We start from the raw sequence: 20532 nt of genomic DNA, 5'->3' as shown, positions 1-20532 counted from the left end.
TTTCTGTTGTAACTCATTTGTGAATATTCATCAAATCTAGCTCTTGCTATTGAATTTGATATGCACTGGTGTCAAAGTTATTTGTCCAAGTAAGGTTTAGCATGAGTACCCCTCACGTTTACTACATGGAACATCATTATGCTGGATGTATTAAGCTGGAGTTATTGTGTGAGGTGTTCAATTAAGTTGTGGACAAAACCTTGTATGGGAGGTGTTTTGCATTTTTATGTTGGAATCACATCATGGTTGTTTCAGTTGACATGACTGCTTCTATGATTTATCAATTCATCTGAATTCACCAAGTGTTGAAAGCCATAACAGCAAGCATGTCTCATTTTTGCCACTTATTCATTTCCTTTGAAGTGTTCCATTCTGTTGCCTTGTATTCAAGTGAATGTTATTTAAAAACACAGCATTGTGACTTTGATTTCAAGATACTTGTGATGTGCAAGCCTTGTATTTGTCCAGTACTGGTTGAAAATATTTACTCATGTTGTCCTGGTCCATGGCTGTCTGTTCCACTGTGAAATAATCAATAATATCTAAACTTTTCATTAAAAAATGATTTACATTGACATGAAAAGTATTTCCCTGTTGCCAATTCTAAAAATATTTTAGGCAGTTTAAAAAAAAAAAAAAAAAAACTTGCGATAAAAAAACTGCAATAAAAGTCCTTACACTTAGACACAGTATACATTTTTATTTAGTTTCACACAGTTCAACAAGCTAAAAGTTTACTTGACTAACCATATTTAAGTTTACCAGATATTCAGCAGGTCTTTTGTCATATTTTGGCCTCTGTACACATACAGTGGAAAAATTAAATCACTTGACACTTAGTCGAAGTTATTTATTGTAAAACAAAGTTTCAAGTTTGTAAAATGTGCGTATTGGCCCATTACCCAACATTGGAATTTCACTCAATCAGTTGAATAATCAAACAGGGGAGAAAACCTCACCGACAGCGAGACTGCTAATCTTTCACAACTCTGGAAGGCCAGGCATGGGGAACTTAGCGGCAAAAGCCTCAACCTCCTCCTTGATGGCTTTCACTTTCATTTGGTACTTCTCACTTTGGGCAAGACTCTCCTTGAACTCCTTCAACGTGGCTTTGGGGTTCATGCTTGACTGGATCTCAATGGTGAGCTCGATGCCTGAGAGACGGAAGGGGAGGGCAGCAAGGAGCACAGTAGAGTTGAAAAAATGATTAGACACCTTAACTTAGTGTTTCAAAGACATGACCATCTTCCAGAAAGTATTTAGTAGGGCTGTAACAATACACCCACAACTGACAATTCGGTTTGTATCACGTTTTTGACCAACAGTTCCACACACCAACATTTTCAAAATATATCTTTTAGATAATCATTTGTGGTTAGAATAGGTTACAAGAGGCTACTAATATTTTTTAAGTCTAAAAATTATGACATTGATTTGAAGCACCAACACATATCATGTGGTTGTTTTCTGAATTAAAGAGTCAAGTGCAAAGAAATCCTGCACACTGTCCATTCCACCAACAAACTTTAATACAACGTTTCGGCCATCCGACCTTCTTCAGGTAAAGTTATTATTTCTTTGCACTTGACTGACAACCCCGCTGGGATAACATCCTACGCACCTGCCCAACTACAGAGGTGTGCAAAAGCGTCTTTATTGAACTGATTCTGAATTAAAGAGTAACAGAACTTTGAAAGGGCTAGTCACGATACTGCCTTCTTGCATTACAATACAGTATCATGACAGTGCATCACAATTTCTCGATTCCATAAAATATCGTTTCAGCTAGGGATGCACCGATACCACTTTTTTGAAAACCGATACAAGTACGAGTACATTAATGTGTGTACTTGCCGATACCGAGTACCGATACCGATACCTTTTCCCACCAAAATACAACGAAAATAAATGCATGGCCTTGTTTTTTTCCACCTGTGATATTTGTATTGTTCATTTCCATGTAGATTTAAATGTTATTAAATGTATGAGGTGGCAATTTTTTCCCATGCTACTGTCAAGTCCACAGAACGTGACAAGATTTTGCATTGTTTTGTGTAATAGCAGTATCGTTCCTGGTATCGGCAAGTGCTTGACGAGTACGAGTACAATGAGCAGTATCGGCAGCCGATACCGATACCAGTATACTAATATTTAGCGTGCTGTCCCACACCCAATTTCAAAACACAATGCTGGAGATTTATCAGCCCAGAAGACGATCAGCCCATGTTACATTAGCATTATGGGACTGCAGGGGGTCCATCCCTGCGTCTCCCCAGCGGGCTCTCTCGGCAACCCTTTCAATTCTTAATGGCCTCTTAGGAACCTCCCCCCAGCCTACCTCTGTGTATGAACTCAGCCACTTGGCAGAAATCCACCTCCACTAATCCACGGGACGTAAGGGCCGGGGAGCCGAACCGCAGACCGCTGGGCCGCAGAGCACTTTTGTCCCCTGCGTATAAAAGGTGTTTTTTTTTTTTTAAGGAAAAAATTAGTCAGGAATATGGCAGGGGAATCTAGAATTTGCAAGTCACACAAGCACATTATTTTCAGTTATGAGGCAGGTTGTACCCTTTTCTCGCAAATCAATTCTCTTTTTAATCCCATTTCTCCCTCCATGCTCACTGTATCGACTTCTCGTCATTACCTGGACATGTGTTTTTGTTGCAGGCGATAGCGCAAGCCTCCAGGACCCTCTCTGCCCTCCCGCCGTCACTGCCGCTGGGCCGAAGGTCAAGCAAGATAAGGTGATTGTCAGAGCCACCTAAAATCAGAGGATGACATGGAAATGAATGGCTGCTTCATGATTTTCAAAAGGATTAGCAAACAATCCTGTTGGCCTGGGGCTACTGAGCGGATTGCTTTATTCCTGTTAGAGAAGGGGGAGAGCACTGGCGAGTACAAAGCCATGCATTGTTTTCAAATCAATGTCAGGAACACAGGTTTCTGTGGAATCTTCTACCTGGTTAATGTCTGGCCTACTAATGCTTTCACCCCGCTGGACAGAGCAAACAGTGAAGACCTCAGCCAAGCGCCATGGCAAACCTGGAAATAAGCCAACATCTGGGTGTATTTGGTTTAGAGGAACATTGTGATTACATGAGCTGGCTGGCAAGCTATAAGAATGGCGTCAAGAGTAGATCACCGCATCTACCTACTATATTATATATTTGAATAATGTTAATTAATTCCTTGATTTAGTAGGCCAAATGCCTCTAATATTTTTTTCAGCCTTCAACGTTTCAGCATTTCAACCATCCTGCATTCTCAGTCCCGTCTGTGTGCACAGTGGTATTTCTGCAGACATAATTCACAGTGGACTTGAGATTTACCTACACTTCTCACACATTGTAGTAATATGCCGTCTGAAACAACAACATTTATAACGCTAAGTGCACAAGTATAAAGATTTTTTTTCTGACTTGCGTTCTTGGCCCTACACAGTATTTTGAGCCCTCAGGGTCAGGACCACCGTACGCAAAATCCTAATATACCATTGCTGCCATCCTGTGGTCATTCAATGTGAAGACATGCACAACAGCTCACGGTATATAATAGCGCATACAATGTGCAGTCTTCACTCAGATAAGCGGAATACAATAGCGAATGTCTGAAAACTACATGTACATTAACCAACCAAATTAATAGAAAGCACTGATTTCACAAACATTTACATACACCGAAGAGCCAAAGGCCAAGAACAAAAATAACAGTAGACTCACCTGTAACAATTTTATAACCTCTGTTCATCAGGGTCGCTGCCAGAGCCTTGCAGTTAGCCAGCACCTGTCTCTGATAGGCCTTGAACTCTGGAGTAAGAGCCTGTTTCAGTGCAACAGCCACTCCTGATCAGCGACCCACCAAAAACACACAAGAGAAAAATACAAACCACACATTTAACTCTGCTGAACATGCACAGAGCAGGAGTGTCCAACCATTTTACACATTTCAACACACTGTTCAACAGAATACCTTCCATGACATACACTTCTATCCAAAGAAAACACAGGCATATACTTCCAGGCGCCAATGACAGTGGCAGCAAGTCTTAGTAATTCTGTGTTTGTCCTTAATCTCCTCCGTGATATACATTTCAGACTTTTGTTATTTTGTCTGTCGAATACTACATCCAACATATTACTTGAAAACACTCTTTCCTTCTTGGTCATGTTAATCTTTTTGTCTACCTTAACTCCCAGGATAAGTTCGCAGCCCATTTTATTCCTCTTTGACCTGATGTAAAGCGCATATGTTTGTCTTGCAATGCTCATTATGTGCACCATGTGTATTATGTGTAAGCTACAGGGGTTGGACAATGAGAGTGAAACACCTGTCATTTTAGTGTGTGAAGTTCCATGGAACATTGAACACCCTGTTGACCAGTGTTCATTAATTGCACACTGCACCAGTAAGAGCAGAGTGTCAAGGTTCAATTAAGAGCACGGTTTTGCTCAAAATATAGCAATGCACACAAGAGGATACTGTCTGAAAGGGATGTTTGGGCGACCTGTATATTGACCCTGTGGAGCTCCCAATGGACAGTTCTGGTGGAAATAGGAGAGTTGAGGTGCACATTTAATTCTACCCTGATTTGGATAGCTGTAGTTTTATGTTTTTTTGGTTACAGTCCGGGTTAGCACTCAAACATCCCTTTCAGACAGCGTGCTCTTGCATCCACAGTTAATCCTGTTGGATGTGGTTCATCCTTCTTTTCTTGGTGGTATATAGACATTACTTTGGATACCGTGGCTCTTGATACATCACAAAGACTTGCCGTCTTGGTCAAAGGTGCACCAGCAACCCGCGTACCAAGAATTTCTCCTTTTTTGAACTCTGATATGTCGCCCATAAAACTGGACAACTGTTCTCTTACCTGTTAATTGAACTTTCACTCTGCTCTTACTGCTGCAATGAAGACTGGCCACCAGGGTGGTCCAATTTATCCATGAAACTTCCCACACTAAAATGACAGGTGTTTCAGTTTCATTGTCCAACCTCTGTACTTGACACCAGTTAAGTCACACTACTCTACTGTACCCTACCACTAACAGAGTGTTCAGGCCGTCAAAGAACCATGCCAGTGCCCATCCCTGTCCTTAAATCTTGAGATGCATCCAGGCACAAACATGGTGTGAACACGGGTTGTTTACTTTTTTGAAGACTGATGCAGGCCTTGAAATGCCTGGGTCCCTGTCTGTCATATGTTGTACTTAAAGATAGATTGACTATCTTTGGATATGTTGAGCCTTTGCATCCTAAAACGAAGTTATACTAATGCAGAGTATATTTCAAACCTGCAATGGCATGGTTGTGTGGTCCTCCCTGAAGCCCTGGGAAGACGGCCTGGTTAATGAGACTCTCCAAGTTGTACATGGTCTCCTTCCCGGATTTTGGATCCACACTGCGTACCCCTGAAATGGAAAAACACATTGATGGTTCAAATACAAAACCTGAGTGCATATCCACACATCGGTAGGAATACATGTGTGCTTTCAATGGAGTAGGATAACGTTTTATGCGCCAAATTTACTGCACTAATGTTTGAACAAAATGACATGAGATTACTGTTAACAATTTTGATTGTATGTGGCCTTTAATATTTAAAAAATATACATTATGGTGAACACGAAAGCTGTGCAACAGAAAGAAGTCCACCTGCTTGCCGCTTCTACAGGCTTGCTGTTCAGGATTTTAAACTTGACAGCTCTGACCAGCAGGCTCTGGCTTTCCCAGCTCATCTCTATTATGTTTAGTTTCATATTATCTAGCCATCTATCTAAGTGCTGTATATTGATTAAAATATTTAATGGCGATCGATCTAATAAATGGCAGTTAACTCACGATAGATCACATTTTAATCACATAATTATGTCTCATTGAAAATAATTTTGATCATCAATGCACAAAAAATAGACTAGGTTTGTCTTTTTAACTGAAAACAAGTCCTGTTAATACACTGACATTAGCCATAATAACATGACAAAAAAGGGGGAGAAACAGATGACAAGAAAAAAAAAATTGACCTGGTATGAAAACAATTAGCTAAATGAAGCTAACAACTTTACACAATCTCTCTTTCTGTCTCTTTGTGAACAGTGTCCTCTTTAGATCACCGAACTGGTGTGAAATTTAGAGCTTGTCGACACGTGGTGTAGTATTATGCTAGCCGTCAACATCGCAGACTGCCTTTTGGCTCCAACACCGTCATGCCCACTTGTGAATTGGGTCTTTCTTGTTTGTTGATTTCTGACATGTCTTTCTGACAGTTAGATGGAGCTCATCACAACCTTTAATTTGATAGATAGAACTCATTTTCTAGACCCTCAAATTATGCAGCGAATACTATAGCCTGATTATCACCGACTTTCAAATCTCTGCGAGACTTGGTCTGACCAAGAGCATAACAATTAACATTTCCCAAACGGCATGGTTGACCTGCCTCCCTTGGTTTGCTAATGGTTGTATGCTTCCCGACAAAGTGGGAAAAGTTTGAAAACGATATTGTATTGCTCTTGGCCTGACTAGAAACAACACTGAGGGTGTTGCGTCACTAGCCTGGCTACGAATACTACACCAATCATTTGAAAGGGGAGAATCCAGAAACAGAGCTTTAGTAGTGCACTAGCCTGTGACTTACATCTTAAATGAACAGAATAGTGCTGTGTCTCTGGAGATTCAAGAAAAGTAGCTAATCAACATAAATACCATTGGAGAGATGTTTATGAACTTATGTCCATTCATTGACATTGGTCTGCCAGCTTTATTTATTCCCCATCAATTTGTACTGTGTGAGCAGTCGGACTGCATCCAAGCATCGGATCATATATTGTGAAGATACGAATCGTGAGCAGTCAACCGGTAACCCCCGCGATTCTCACACTGTGTGGATGAAACTGAACTCCACAAATGAAAAAAAAAGTCGTACAGTGTCCACCCAGGTTAAGGTGTATAGATGACTTTCAAAACTATGACCTAAGGCAGACTAGGCCAATCATTTCTATGCATGTACAGTTGAGGACGATATTATTAGCCCCCCTCCTGAAATTAGACAGCTCTCTAGATTTCTCTGTGAGAATTACCTCATTTACATGAGACATTTAATTCGGAATTAACTCACTTTAATTCTGAATAAAACTTAATTCCACTTTAAAAACATCATGTAAACACACCCAACCGGAATTAAAGTTTATTCGGAATTAACTTCCGAGTAAAGTGGGTGGTTTATTCCTCTTTTAATTCCGAATAAACACGTTCCTCTGTCATGTAACCGTTTATTCAGAATGAACAGCAATTCCGGTCGTTCCACGCATGTTTGTTAGCTACACAATGACGTAAGACCCCATGCCCTTTGCTTCCGTGAGAAAAAAATGGCAGACTTCCGGTCGATTTCCTACACGAAAGTTTTGCTTAATTTTAAGTCCCTAAGCGACTATAAATGTTGCGGCTTCCATATTTTGATGTAAAAATGCACAACGAACTGATTGTAGCACAACAAAGTTATCCCACATTACCCTTTGACCACTCGGTTCTCTAAGCTACAGTATATCACGAAAGTGAATACACCCCTCACAGTTTTGCAGATTTTTGAGTATATCTTTTCATAGGAAAGCATTACAGAAATGTAACTTTGACACAATGATTAGTGACCTTTTAACAACATATTTAACCGCTTAAATTTCTTGTTCACTCAGAAAAAAACAAAATACAGCCATTAATGTTTGAACAAGTACTCACAAAAGTGAGTACACCCCAGATTAAAATCCGGTAGAGAAGGGGCTATGTTGGCTCGAATCGTCTCGAAATGAAACGAAATGAAAAGGGATGACAAGGGAGGTCATCAGTGTGCGTTTCAACCTTTCTTTGCATTGAACTTTTAAATTTTGAGTCTGCATCTGGCTTAAATAGATTGGTGTGAGATTTGAATGCAATCCTATGGAGAATATCATGATCTGCTTCAGTAGTCACAGTGCATGTTGACATGCATGTTTCTTTTAGGTGTATTTCAGATTGCCAATGTTGACAGCATTCATGCATCCCCAAACCATGTCAGTCCCACTACCATGCTTGGCTTATGAGAGGATACACCTTTTTTTGTACAACTCACTTGTTTACCACCACACATGCTTGACACCATCTAAAGCAAATTTGTTTATCTTGGTCTCAAGAGAGATGAACAGACCAAGGATATGGATCACTGGAACCATGTTGTGTGATCTGAAGAGACCAAGATAAACAAATCCCAGGCTGAGGTACCGGTACTATTTTGGGGCTGAAGATGACCATCTCTCCCTGTACTTCACGGGGGTACCGGAGGTTGGTGACCACGGCCCGCGCCTTATTTGGCTGGCTCAGCACGTGTGTCCTCTGCCCAATCGAAACGTGTTGTTTTCCCTAAGCGTTAATTCAGAATTAAGTGGAAGTGCCATGTATACACGTCGCAAAATAACTAAATCTATTTCATTCAGGTCTATCAATTTGGATTTAAAAACCATCATGTAACCGTAGCTAGCCAATGACCATTATTAACAGCTTAACAAATACACTGATTCAGATAATGTCCAATAAGTTGAATTTAGATTTTTCTATTGTTACAATGAGTTTAAACAAAAAAGGGGGTAAATGACGAGGACAAAATTATTAGCCCCCTGATAATTAATAGTCAATATGGCGACATTTATGACCCAAACTGACGATAGGCTCTTTGATTAGTTGTTAACTAGGTTGCCACATGTGCCACGAGGAATTTTGGCCCATATCTCCATTACCAATTGTTCTATCTAACTGGTCCAAAGTGCATGGATGCTGAGCATAACCATTTGCCACAAGACTGGAGGTCTGATTGAGGACTGGACTCTGAGCGGGACATTCCAGTATCATGGTTTTAGTATCCTTGAAGAACCTCTGAACTAATTTAGATGTATCCAGATCCAGACCCAGACTCCCTGTGTCTGAGGCTGGAAAACAGACAAAACATGTGATGCTCCCTCCACCATGTGTAATTGTAGAAACTGTGCTTAGTCTCATTAGACTAAAGAAGCCCTGGACACCTCCCTAGATGATTGGTATTTATTGACCTAGCCTCACCTGGAGTTTTTATTTTAATAATGGCAGCTGTTAGGGCTTGTCACCATATTGAGCTTTGAGGCCATCATCACAGAAGAACCCCTTTACTAAAGGCGGTGCATATCAGCGTCTGATTGGGCATGGCCTGTGAACATCTCAAAGATAAAAATCAGTTTTTGTAGTCTCTGATTTGGTCTGATGATATTTAATTAGACCTTCTTGGACACCTGAATGCTGTTTCTGTTAAGTGAAGAGAGGGATAGGCCTGAACCTTGGTAACACAGTGTCAACAGTTAAACATGGTCATGGTAGCATCATTCTGTGACAGCCTCAGGCACAGGAAGCCTTGTTTGGGTGAACGGCACCATGAGAAGAGAAGATAAGGATAGAATGTTGAAGGTGACCATGCAAAAATATGCCCATAGATTAAGCTAAGATCTTCACTGGATATTTCAACAAGATAATAACCCAAAACTTTCATGGAGTGGTCCAGGCCTCAATTCTTTAGATAGTCTTTCAGGAATGCTGAAGATGAATGTCCATCCTCAACATGATGCAATTTGGAGCAGCTAATCGATTTGCAATGGAGAAATGGGTGAAAATCTCTGGTAGGACATGTGCCAACCCAGTCAACAACTAATCAAAGAGCCTGGTGTCACTTTTATTCAAAAATGGCACCGTATTGACTATTAATAATCAGGGGGCTAATAATTTTGTCTTTGCCATTTTTCCCCTTTTTGTTTAAACTCGTAACAATGGAAAAATCCAAATTCAACTTCTTGGACACTATCTCCCTTGTGTATCTGTTTCCAGAATAACATAAATGTCTTAATAATCAAGAGAGATGTCTAATTTCAGTAGGGGGGCTAATAATGTCGTCCTCAACTGTATACCCCACTGACAGGATACAGGCACTTTCCAAGTGTTTACAATCTCACGACTTGATGGCATTATATCCTTCATAATACAAGATGAATTTGGTGTCTCCATATAGAAATGGGTAAACATTAAACCACAATAATTTCACTCCTATATATACGGTACAGGCCAAAAATGTGGATTCACCTTCTCATTTATGCTTTCTCTTTATTTTCATGGATTTTCATTGTGTATTTCATGCAGGGCATTAAAACTGTGTTTGAACACATGGAGAATTACGTCCTTGCCAAAAAATATAATTCTAGCTGTTGTCCAACAGCAATGTCAGCTGTCTATCCACCTGACGTCACACAGCACAACTGATGGCCCCACATATTTCAATACGCTTATTTTTGTATATTTTCAAATAAAAATGCCCAGTCAGTCATGTCAATCCTAATTGAACATCACAGTCATCCAATAACTTACTAGAATTGTAGAATTATAATTTTGAGACCTAAAAATAGTTTTAAACACTTGCCAATAAAAGCATTTTACAGACATTTTCTTGATCTGATACTGAGTCATAGCCAGTTACTTGGGGAGGTCAAACTGATAGCTCTCTGAAATAAAGGGTCAGCCCAAAAAGAATATTTGGCTTGTTTGAAAAGGACGGGAAACTACAGCCCGTAACAAAGTAGACTCGCCCAGGAGATGCATTGGCTCAAGTCTCCCATAGAGATGGAAGGGAATTGGCGAGATTCTTTCAGTTTCCAGGTATAGACCCATTCCCCCGCCGTTGCTTCACTTCAGATTAGAACGTACGTTGTCCCCTCTATTCCGCATCATCGGTTCAATCAGGTGCTATACCTTCATTAATGTGTTCATTTCACTTGTTTGTTTTTTATGGAGCTCATGCATATTTCTTCATTATACACATTTACAGAAACTGCTTTGGGTATGAAACAAGCTTAAAGCATCAGTCCACTTAATTTCAGGATATTGCTTATATGTAGTTAAGCTCAGGTAAAATATGAGAATATATGATTTTTTTCTGTGCGTTTGTATTGCTTAATTATTCAGGGGTCCCCAAACTAAGGCCCGGGGGCCGAATACGGCCCGCCACGCCCCTTTGACCGGCCCTCCACCTCTCTGCACCTCACCATTTGAACTGGCCCAAAGAAGCAATCCTCACAGAAAAAAAAATAATGATAAAATATATATTTTAAATATTTTATTTTGTTTATCAACAGGCCTTCCTACAGTTTAATTTTCACTAACCTAGTGTGAATCACCAGACGTTTCTTGTCTTGATAGTTTCTCATGTCACTGTAATATAAACAGGCCTACCATTTCTATTGCATCACTTATAAACTGTCAATCACCATATTTATCTAACCTTTCCTTGCTATTTTACATGGTTATTAGAAATTAAAAGGAATACCTGTGGTACATGTATTTAAAATTGAAAATAATGTGAAGTGCTCACTTCTTTTGCAAATCACTTGTAATGATGAACTTTTTTGTGGTAGAAATTGTGGCTATAACAGGCAGTGGCCTAGTATACAGCCCACATGATTGATCCCGGCCCCTGATCACAGTCAGGAACGATAATGTGGCCCCCAGAGAAAAAAGTTTGGGGACCCCTGTCTTAATTCATCAGCATAGCGATATTAAGCGTAGCAATTGAAGTCTATGGTACCAAATTAAACATCAAATGTACTTATAAACCAATATGGTCGCAACGCGTAGGCCCATGTGCTTTTAAACTGAATTTGCCATGTTAAATTAAAGGCTTTTTTATATTTTTCTCAAATCTCAGAGTACCTCTGCTTTTTCCTTCCTTTTTTGGGCGTACTTATAAACCACTTTTAAAGAATGTAAAATTCACCAGAGTGCAAAATGGCTATTGAATTCTGTCCAGTGATCACTGGTGACTTGATGCTAGTACTGAATACACTGAGAAAATTATTATACGCGCATTCATGTGTAATACAGTAATTGGATATACGACAAATATGTGAAAGTCAAATAGGAGTGGACTGTTCCTTAAATTGAACTACAGACACTGGCCACTACATTAGGGACACCTGTTACAACTGCACATTGAGGCAAATTTCTGATCAGCCAATCACATGGTGGCAACTCAATGCATTTGTGCATGTAGACATGGTCGAGATGATCTGATGCAGTTCAAACCGAGCATCATAATGAGGAAGAAAGGTTATTTAAAATGACTTTGAACATGGCACGGCTGTCAAGCTGAAAGGGCTTGAATTGAGTATTTCAGAAAATACTGATATAGTGGGATTTTCACACACAGCCATCTCTAGGGTTTACAAAGAATGGTACGAAAAACAAAAAAAAGCAGTGAGCAGCTATTCTGTGCGCAAAAATGCCTTGTTGATGGCAGCAGTCAGAGGAAAATGGCAAGACTGGTTTGAGCTGATAAAAAGGCAACATTTAAGTCAAATAACCACTCATTACAACCGAGGTATGCATAAGAGAATCCCTGATTACAAAGCACATCAAATCTCGAGGCAAATGGGCTATAGCAGCCGAAAAATACATTTGGTGCCACTCCTGTCAGCTAAGAACAGGAAAATGAGTCAACAATTTGGACAGGCTTACCATAAACGAGACTAGAAGATTGGAAAAATGTTGCCTGGTCTGATGAGTCTTGATATCTACTGCAACACTCAGGTGGAATGGTCAAAATTTGGCCAAAAACATGGGTCAACCCTACCTTACATCAACGTTTCAGGCTGGGGATATAATGGCACAGGCATATTTTCTTAACACAATTTGGGCCAATTAGTACCAATATGTCTTTGTTGGAATGCCACAGCCTACTCGAGTATTGTTGCAGGCAGTTCAGGCAAATCTGAAGGCAAAAGTGGGTCCAACCCAACATTAGAGAGGTGTTCTTAACACATTGACTACCAAACCACGGGAAAACCCGTTTTTACTTCCCATGCGTTGGCTTCCAAAACGGGAAAACTCGTTTTTGAATTTTTTTTTATTTTTATTTTTTTTAGTGGATTCTGAATCTACACATTCTAATGCACATTCTGTGTGATTTTCGTAATTATGTGATGAACAGAACTCACATAGATCATGAAAACACCTACAGTCAAAACTCCTACAAAGTCATTATTTGGATATTTCATCTGTGCAACTTATCACAATGCAGTATTTTTGAGTGTTATTAACGCAAATTAAATCATGCACACTTCCTGTTCACGTCACATCAAGGCGCCTGGGTAATCAAAACATACCTAGCTTCCTGTCAGGGCTTTGCTAGCTTATCGTAAACACAGGCCTACAGAAGAATAAGGAGGTTTGCTGTCATCAAATTAGGTATGGAAAATGAAGTTTGGAATGAAAAAACAGCACAACACAGCAGCAGAAACTAACGTTGGTGAGTGTACTTCAGTGCATCCACTTTTTGCTATTGAATGACTGACATGCCCATCAGGATACACTAGTAACTAGCTCTTCCAGTGATGATATTAACAGTAAACAGAAGTGATCCAGGTGCTTTTCATGAAAATAGTTAACTTGGAAGCGACTGGTGTTCTCTTTGGGGTATGAAAATATATTTAGATCCTCAATATAAACTCGGTGAGTCAAAGAGCGCATCCGTGACAAAAAAGGGTTGAATGGGTTGAAGTACCATTTTTCGCTAAAGTAGCTTCCGCTTAAAGTTGAATAACTTCGGAATGGAACAAGATAAAAGTATGTCGTAAATACCTGTAGCAAGCTGGGATTCTCATGTGTCTGTAGGTCTAAGACAAAATATTCGGTGGCTGTTCGAAAATGACAAAAAATTATGAAACTGGCTGGGAGTCTTGGGCTAACATTTAAAAAAATGCCTGGTAGTCAATGTGTTAATGTAGTGGCCGGTGAGTGTATATTGTCCTGTCAGATTATCAGCACATGTTATGTATGCTACTAAGCTTTAGGCCCCATTCATTTCATTCACGCTATTCTCTCCAGGTAAGTATCCACACGGTGCCATTGATCACATTGAAAAACCACCCAAATCCAATTTTTTTTAAAAATCAAGTAGGAAAATGTGGTCCAAAAAAACACATTTGTACCAAAAAAGAATCTGACATAGATGGTCCAGCTATACTGACCTCTTCTGTAGAAGATGACTCCAGCTCTGCAGCCTCTGAGCGTCTTGTGTGTGGTAGTGGACACAATGTCACAGTGCTGGAATGGAGAGGGCACCACGCCAGCTGCCACCAGCCCGCTGATGTGAGCCATGTCCGCCATCAGATATGCACCATTCTCATCTGCGATTTTCCTCATGCGCTCATAATCCAGGTTACGAGAGTAACAGCTTGTGCCTGTAAATGTCATGGGGGGAATTGAGCAGTGATGAGGCATAGCATTGTGTCTTCTTCAGGTCACAATACAGTCACATCACTATGGTGATTAAAACTTAACATCGATCTAACGATGATCCGGAGAGGATCTACACATGGCCCCCCCCCCTTTCCACCTCATTCCTAATTCTTGTTACAGATGGCAGCACATGGTACCGCTATCCATATACAGAATGCACAATTAACAAAACAGCCATCTGATAAAGATGACCATGTCTAACGTAAATGTAATACAGTAAACAGGGTGCAGGGGGAATGCCATACGAGTGATTTGTTTATTGTTTTTATGTGTATTTTCATTTGTTTTTGACTGTTTTACTTTATTATTCTATTGTATATGACTTCATTTTAATGTCAGGGACAACAGATGCGAACTAGCCTTAGGCTAAATCTGGTACAGTGCATGGAATTGAAACATTTATGTTTTACTTGTACATGGTCCTAATAAACGGAATTGATTGATTGATTGATCGATTATGGTCAGCTAATGGTCTTTTGTACCGTCACCCATGGCTAATGTACCATTCGGTTAGGAATATGACTCAGAATTGCTCTAGGACAGGGATGTCAAACATACGGCCCAGGGTCCGGATGCAGCCCGCTATAGGGTTCAATCCGACCCCAGTGTGTCATCCACCTTGAGATGATTGATTCCAATATGAACCAGAAATTTGGAACATTTCACAAATACATTACCATTGCACCCACTTAAGATCAAGTTGGCAGTATGCGGAAACGAGTTTGCTGATGTTTGTTTACATCCCTGCTCTAGGAGGACTGTCCCTGTGCTTAAATAACTAACTCAACACATGAGAGCAGAATGTATGGCTCAGGCAAGATGTAGGACAGAAGTGCTGCAGAAGCGGTAAAACAGGCACATCAGGTGAACCTTAATCTTTACCGGCAATGATCATCTTAGGATGAAACAGGCGGGCGTTTTCCTGCAGGCGGTCGTAGTCAATGTAACCAGTTTCCGGATTGACCTACAGAAATTGGTTTGAAGTGTCAGGAAATAATCTATGACATTGTTATGTTTCTTTCATTTCCCAGCTCAGAGCAATAAAACGCCTCCATCTATCCCATCTCTAATCATCCAAGTCGTCAGTGAGGCAAGAAGGGTTAATTATTAACAATGACCCAGTATTGTGCAAGTTTAGAAACACATAACAGAAACACAGGACCCTCCCCCTGCCCCGCCCCTCCCTCCCTCTTACTTTGTATGGCATGGATTCAAAGAATATGGAGGTGGCGGAGATCTTTTTCTTGTCGGTCATGAAGCCGTGAGTGAGGTGACCTCCATCGGGCAGGTCAAGCCCCATTATCCTGCCGTGGGGCTCCACCAGGGCTGTGTAGACAGCAAAGTTCGCTGGCGACCCTGATTCCCAGACAAACAAAAACAAAAAAATAGGACAAATAAGTTATTTCACGCAAGTATTTATCTACTATGCTGAAGTCGTCAATTTGCGTTGCACGTCGAGTAGTAACGTACCGGAGTAGGGCTGGACATTGACCCCCCATTTATCTGAGTCAAGGCCGTAGACCTCCAGAGCTCTTTTCTGGCACAGTAGCTCCAGCTCGTCAACATGCTCTGTGCCCCCATAGTACCTGAGGGGGAATGGAAGCTCAGCATTGCACCATCATGACACAAACAAAACCAGCAGCAGACCAACAAGCCACATAATAAAAACTGTTATCAGACAAAGGCAGTCTGTAAAAAAAGTTACAGAATGACCTTGATTGAACTGACAGCGGGAAGCACAATTGAAAGTCTTCAGTCTTTCAAACAGGCAAAAAAAGGCCCATGAATGTTCAGGCATCTCTGTACAGATACAACTCGGTGTAAAAAGTAACAAGTAAACAATTTTAACAAGTAAACAATTATGTGAGGTCAACAGGACAGTAAACATTACCTTTGGCCAGGGTATCCTTCGGAGTATTTGTTGTTCATGCATGAGCCCAGAGCTTCCAGCACAGCACGACTGGTGAAGTTCTCAGAGGCGATGAGCTCCAAGCCATACGTCTGCCTTCTCTTTTCCTTCTTAATGATGTCAAAGACCTTCAAAATCGAGACACTTTACCTTGCCGTATGAAGATACAGAGCTGTTTAGACATGTTTGTGAACATCTCATCTCCTAAAGAAGCTCTCAGTCTTCCAGGTCATGTTGGTCAAAAGAGTTAACTTAAATTGAAAGAACATTTTGCGAGTTTTGATCTCCATGGATAATTGCTTACAGTTAAACACTTTTGACCACACCATGCAAGTATTCCTAAACTGAGCAGTGCAATCAATGTCCATATTACTGCTTGACAGTGGGTAGATCAATTACGAAAGTCTAACCTCTGGGTCATTGGTAGACAGTGGCTCAAGCATCATCTTGTTGTGAGAATCCCATGTCTCATTGTCAGTGTGGTGACCATTTGTATGCTCCATGGTTGCTGCTGAGCCGCTGGATTTCAACTGTGAGAAAAATAGATCATTATAAAAGCACATAACATAACGAAATCAAGCTTCAAACTGCACGTGCAATCTATTCACGATGTACGCAAAGCAGTGCAAACAGCTGCGGTTAACCATGTGGGAGGATGGCAAAACAATCCTTTTGGCGAAAATGTCATACATGGGTTCATACATGGGTTTTTGTACAGACAGCAGTTTCCAACAATCAGAGGTTGAGTTGTGTGCAGCTAGTGTTGCGCAGCCAGGAGAAAACAAAAATGTAGAACTCATGTATAGCCTGACCCAGAGCCATACAGAGGAAAGAGTCGGGCAATCTCCGCCGTGTGCTTAGGCCGACTTCCTCATTAGCAAAATTAGCTGTTTTAGCTTCTCAGTACTGCTCAGCGTTGCGAGTGTTAGTTCCTAGTAGTGGGCGTAGCACACAGCAAATGCAATGCGATGCAATGCAGGGAATATGACAAGACTTGCTGTTCGTAGTAATAACTTCAGATTAACATCACAGATGGTAAACCTGTTGGGATTATCACCACCGAGACAGTTGATGGTTTACATATTTGTGGTGATTACCCCGCAGTATAGTTTGTTAGTCCTTATTTTTGGCTGTTAATGTGGTGGTTCTATGTTGAGTCTATGGAAAGACAGCCGCTTTAGGAACACCCTTATCTCGCTGAAAGGCGGAGCTGCCATTCAATTCCTGGTCCTCCAATCGCGTAACTCTCCCCTCTGTATGGCTCTGGCCTGACCTAAAATGACACCCGACCGGATTCGCCCATGACCATCCTATAGGATGTGTGTCAATCGAGCTTTGTTATTGGAAGCTATGAGAATGAGCACTAGCTGGTGGTCAGAGGTGGTACTGCAGTAGTTGGCTATCATGGCCAAGTGAGAGAAGAATGGGTGTCAATGGAGTTTCCTACAACCATAATTAATATCTGGTTGTATTTTTTTGCCCAAAATGTTATTAAGAACACATTTGAGAAGTGTTTATATTTTTTGCGCGACCAGATCATACTGGTTCATCAAGCTCATTTTATGAGGCCAAATCCACAAACATTAGCAGAATGCTATCAAGTAGGTCGAAAATTCTACCATGCTGGAAAAACTAGATACCTGAAAAAAAAATGACAATACAGCCTCTTGTATAACACCAGACATAGTTCTCACCAGGAATATTTTATTTATGAGATTTATTGTGACTGCAAATGGCAGTAGCATTTTATTTAGCATTTAGCCCTATGGACTACATTTTCCAATCCATTCCTTTCCAATCAGACGGCTCTGTTTCCACTTGTCCGCGTTCGCCAACTAGTGGCAACTAGGTGGAACTGTGTCTACAATGGGAACCAATGGGAGATTTCTTTCTCAAAAGATTCCATTTTCTCTGGTTAGAGTCCATACTATTTTTTTTATTTTATTTTTTAAACATAGCCTACTGATTCGGGGTCTGACATATTATAACCATGACAAATACCATTCATGAGGGAAATCGGGGCATGTGGTCAGGGTGGCCGAGGGGGACACTATGCGGTCGATAATGCAACTTTCAATTCCGTTGCGGGGGCATATCCAAAACAGTCACCGTTACATAGTCGTAAAACAAACACGCATTTTGCTTCATACTACGTCAATTATTAACGCTTGAATTTGGCAACAGTGAAAGTCGAATTGAACTTTGATGAGGACATAGGGCGCGGAGGACACAGTCTGTCCAGTTACTCCATTAACTCGTGCGCATGATGCAACCGCAGCTCGTGACACTAATATATTTCGTTTCATGAATTAGTTGTGAAATAGTCACCGCCCGGTATTTCGCACACTGAAAATTACCCATTTAGATCTGGACGTGCGTTTGAATACACAACTGAAGCCGCATTGTCAATTTCCCGCGAAAGTTTTCTTCCTGGATTGAACTGCATATTCACAGTGCCCAGGGTGACAAAATCAAGCTGTTGCCGTGAACCTGTTGGACACTAAATAGTGATTGTACGAAGAAACCTCGCAAACGGTAATCGCTTCAACAAAAACATCTGATACAAAGGAAGTTAGCTGATAACATATTAAGCGCAATAGCAAAAGCTCCACTTGAATTCAGAGGCTTGAAATGACGTGCCTTTGTAGCTCTAGACTCCATGACCTTACAAACCAAGAACATTTATTGAGGAACTGCTGTGTTACAAAGTTTAAAATAGCCCAGGAAGGTAAACAATGTTATAAACAAAATTCCCTACCTTTCTGTAGTCCCGCGGCACAAATGTGATACTATCTGGCTGCGAGTTTGCCTTGAAGTCCGCGAAAACTACAGACCAATCATGGCAAGGAGGCGTGTTCAGCAGAATGCCATCTCCCAGTCGAGTACAGAGCCATAGCGTGAATCCCAATATGTGACCTTGCCTCCTCCACTTGTTCTTGTCTCCTCGTCCCGCCTCCTGGCCCCTCCTCCGTGGAGAAAACAATAAAGTTTCCCAGCTGTCAGCCTCGCCACAACAAATTTTGAGGGACTGTTTTTCATTCACCATCCCAATTGCAAATGAGAAAAAGACTTTACAATTGAGCTTTTGCAAGATATTGAAATATGTTGTTTGTTGTGTTTTGATGGGTATAAAGGAAGAGGCGTCTCTTCCTTTATACCCATCAAAACACAACACTGTTGTCAGTGATGTCATCATGACGAGAAGCAAGTGGAGGAGGCAAGTGGAGGAGGCAAGGTCACATATTAAAACGCACTCATAGAGAAAGAGTTGGAGCATTCTTGATCTTTGCCGACGAGTGGTGGTTTGCGTAGTCTACGCCCACCACTGAAGGGTCCTTCTACGCCAGGAGCTGTCATTATACTCCACTGAGCGACTGTAATTTTTGCGGTAATTATTAAATTCAGCCACCCCCCCCACCCCACCCCCCCAAAACGGGATCGCTCATTTTTCCCAAAGCATTTCTTCCGTACATCAATGTCATATCGAATATTCAACTATACCGTAATACTGTAATATCATTGCCGTGGAGGGAAACACTTCATCTTAGCTAGGAAGCTCACTTACCATTGAGATGCTAATTGTCCGTGGCCATTGGTAGTGTCTACTTTTCCAGCAGGTTTAAACTTAGGATATTCTAATGGATAAAATACTAAACAAATTAAAATTATATATATATAAACAGCATTTCCCAGTTGTAGGCCTACCGTAATATATAGCATTACTGTTCATTTCAGCCTTTATGAAGCTGGTCATCAGACCTGTCAAAGCACTCAATGCAGGATGCAAATGAACATTGTTCAAGTTTGATGCTGGCCAGACAGCTACTTTATTAAGAGAGAGAGCAGGTAAAAGTAGAACAGCATTCTGGGTAGAACTGGTAATACACAAAACATAACAGAAGGTGGCAGAATATCTAATATTACAACATGCCCCTTTTTAAGTGGTGCCTTAGCACTGCCAATATGTCAACAACGCAAAGTCTAAGCATACATTAAAAAAAAATTGAATGTTCCACCTTCAATGAAGTTACATGGGAATAACTAAAAGTCCACAGCTAGGGTGAGTGCAAGTGCAAAACAAGTAACACTTGGATTGTCAACAGCATTTTCTTTTCTTTTTAATTTTTTTTTTTTTAAGCATGACAAACATGACAAACATACATTTGTAAGACAGAGGTCCCAGGACATGTCTTACTGTAGGCTAGGTCCTCAGCACCTGCCTTTGTACGTAGAGTACACAAAGTTGGGGTCTTTAGTGGATTTGGTCACCCGACCAGATCGCCTCAGTGCTG

General features: G+C 40.8%; 1 protein-coding gene across 1 annotated transcript; it reads right to left on the bottom strand.

The window, feature by feature from the left end:
• Positions 1-685: 685 nt before the first annotated feature.
• shmt1 (serine hydroxymethyltransferase 1 (soluble)) lies at positions 686-19111 on the bottom strand. Its single transcript, XM_063219131.1, has 12 exons — positions 18999-19111; positions 16651-16770; positions 16223-16368; positions 15802-15917; positions 15527-15687; positions 15214-15295; positions 14061-14273; positions 5292-5408; positions 3720-3842; positions 2645-2761; positions 2339-2449; positions 686-1154 (listed from the first exon to the last, which is right to left on the bottom strand). Exons 2-12 carry the CDS (start codon positions 16741-16743, stop codon positions 982-984), a joined length of 1452 nt encoding a protein of 483 aa, XP_063075201.1. The 5' UTR covers positions 16744-16770; positions 18999-19111; the 3' UTR covers positions 686-981.
• Positions 19112-20532: the final 1421 nt, after the last annotated feature.

The sequence above is a fragment of the Engraulis encrasicolus genome, chromosome 2 (genome assembly GCF_034702125.1).
Source record: "Engraulis encrasicolus isolate BLACKSEA-1 chromosome 2, IST_EnEncr_1.0, whole genome shotgun sequence".
Taxonomy (NCBI): Eukaryota; Metazoa; Chordata; class Actinopteri; order Clupeiformes; family Engraulidae; genus Engraulis; species Engraulis encrasicolus.
Note: the sequence above shows the minus strand (reverse complement) of the source record. Positions and strands in the feature narration are given on the sequence as shown.

Bases quoted from the DNA above. Each gene is read 5' to 3' on its own strand.
- shmt1 (XM_063219131.1), bottom strand. From the start codon at position 16,743: ATGGAGCATACAAATGGTCACCACACTGACAATGAGACATGGGATTCT. The intron at 3,843-5,291 runs GTTTGAAATATA...GTCGCTGATCAG, and splicing joins ACACAACCATGCCATTGCAG to GAGTGGCTGTTGCACTGAAA. The intron at 2,450-2,644 runs GTAATGACGAGA...TTTTATACGCAG, and splicing joins CAACAAAAACACATGTCCAG to GGGACAAAAGTGCTCTGCGG.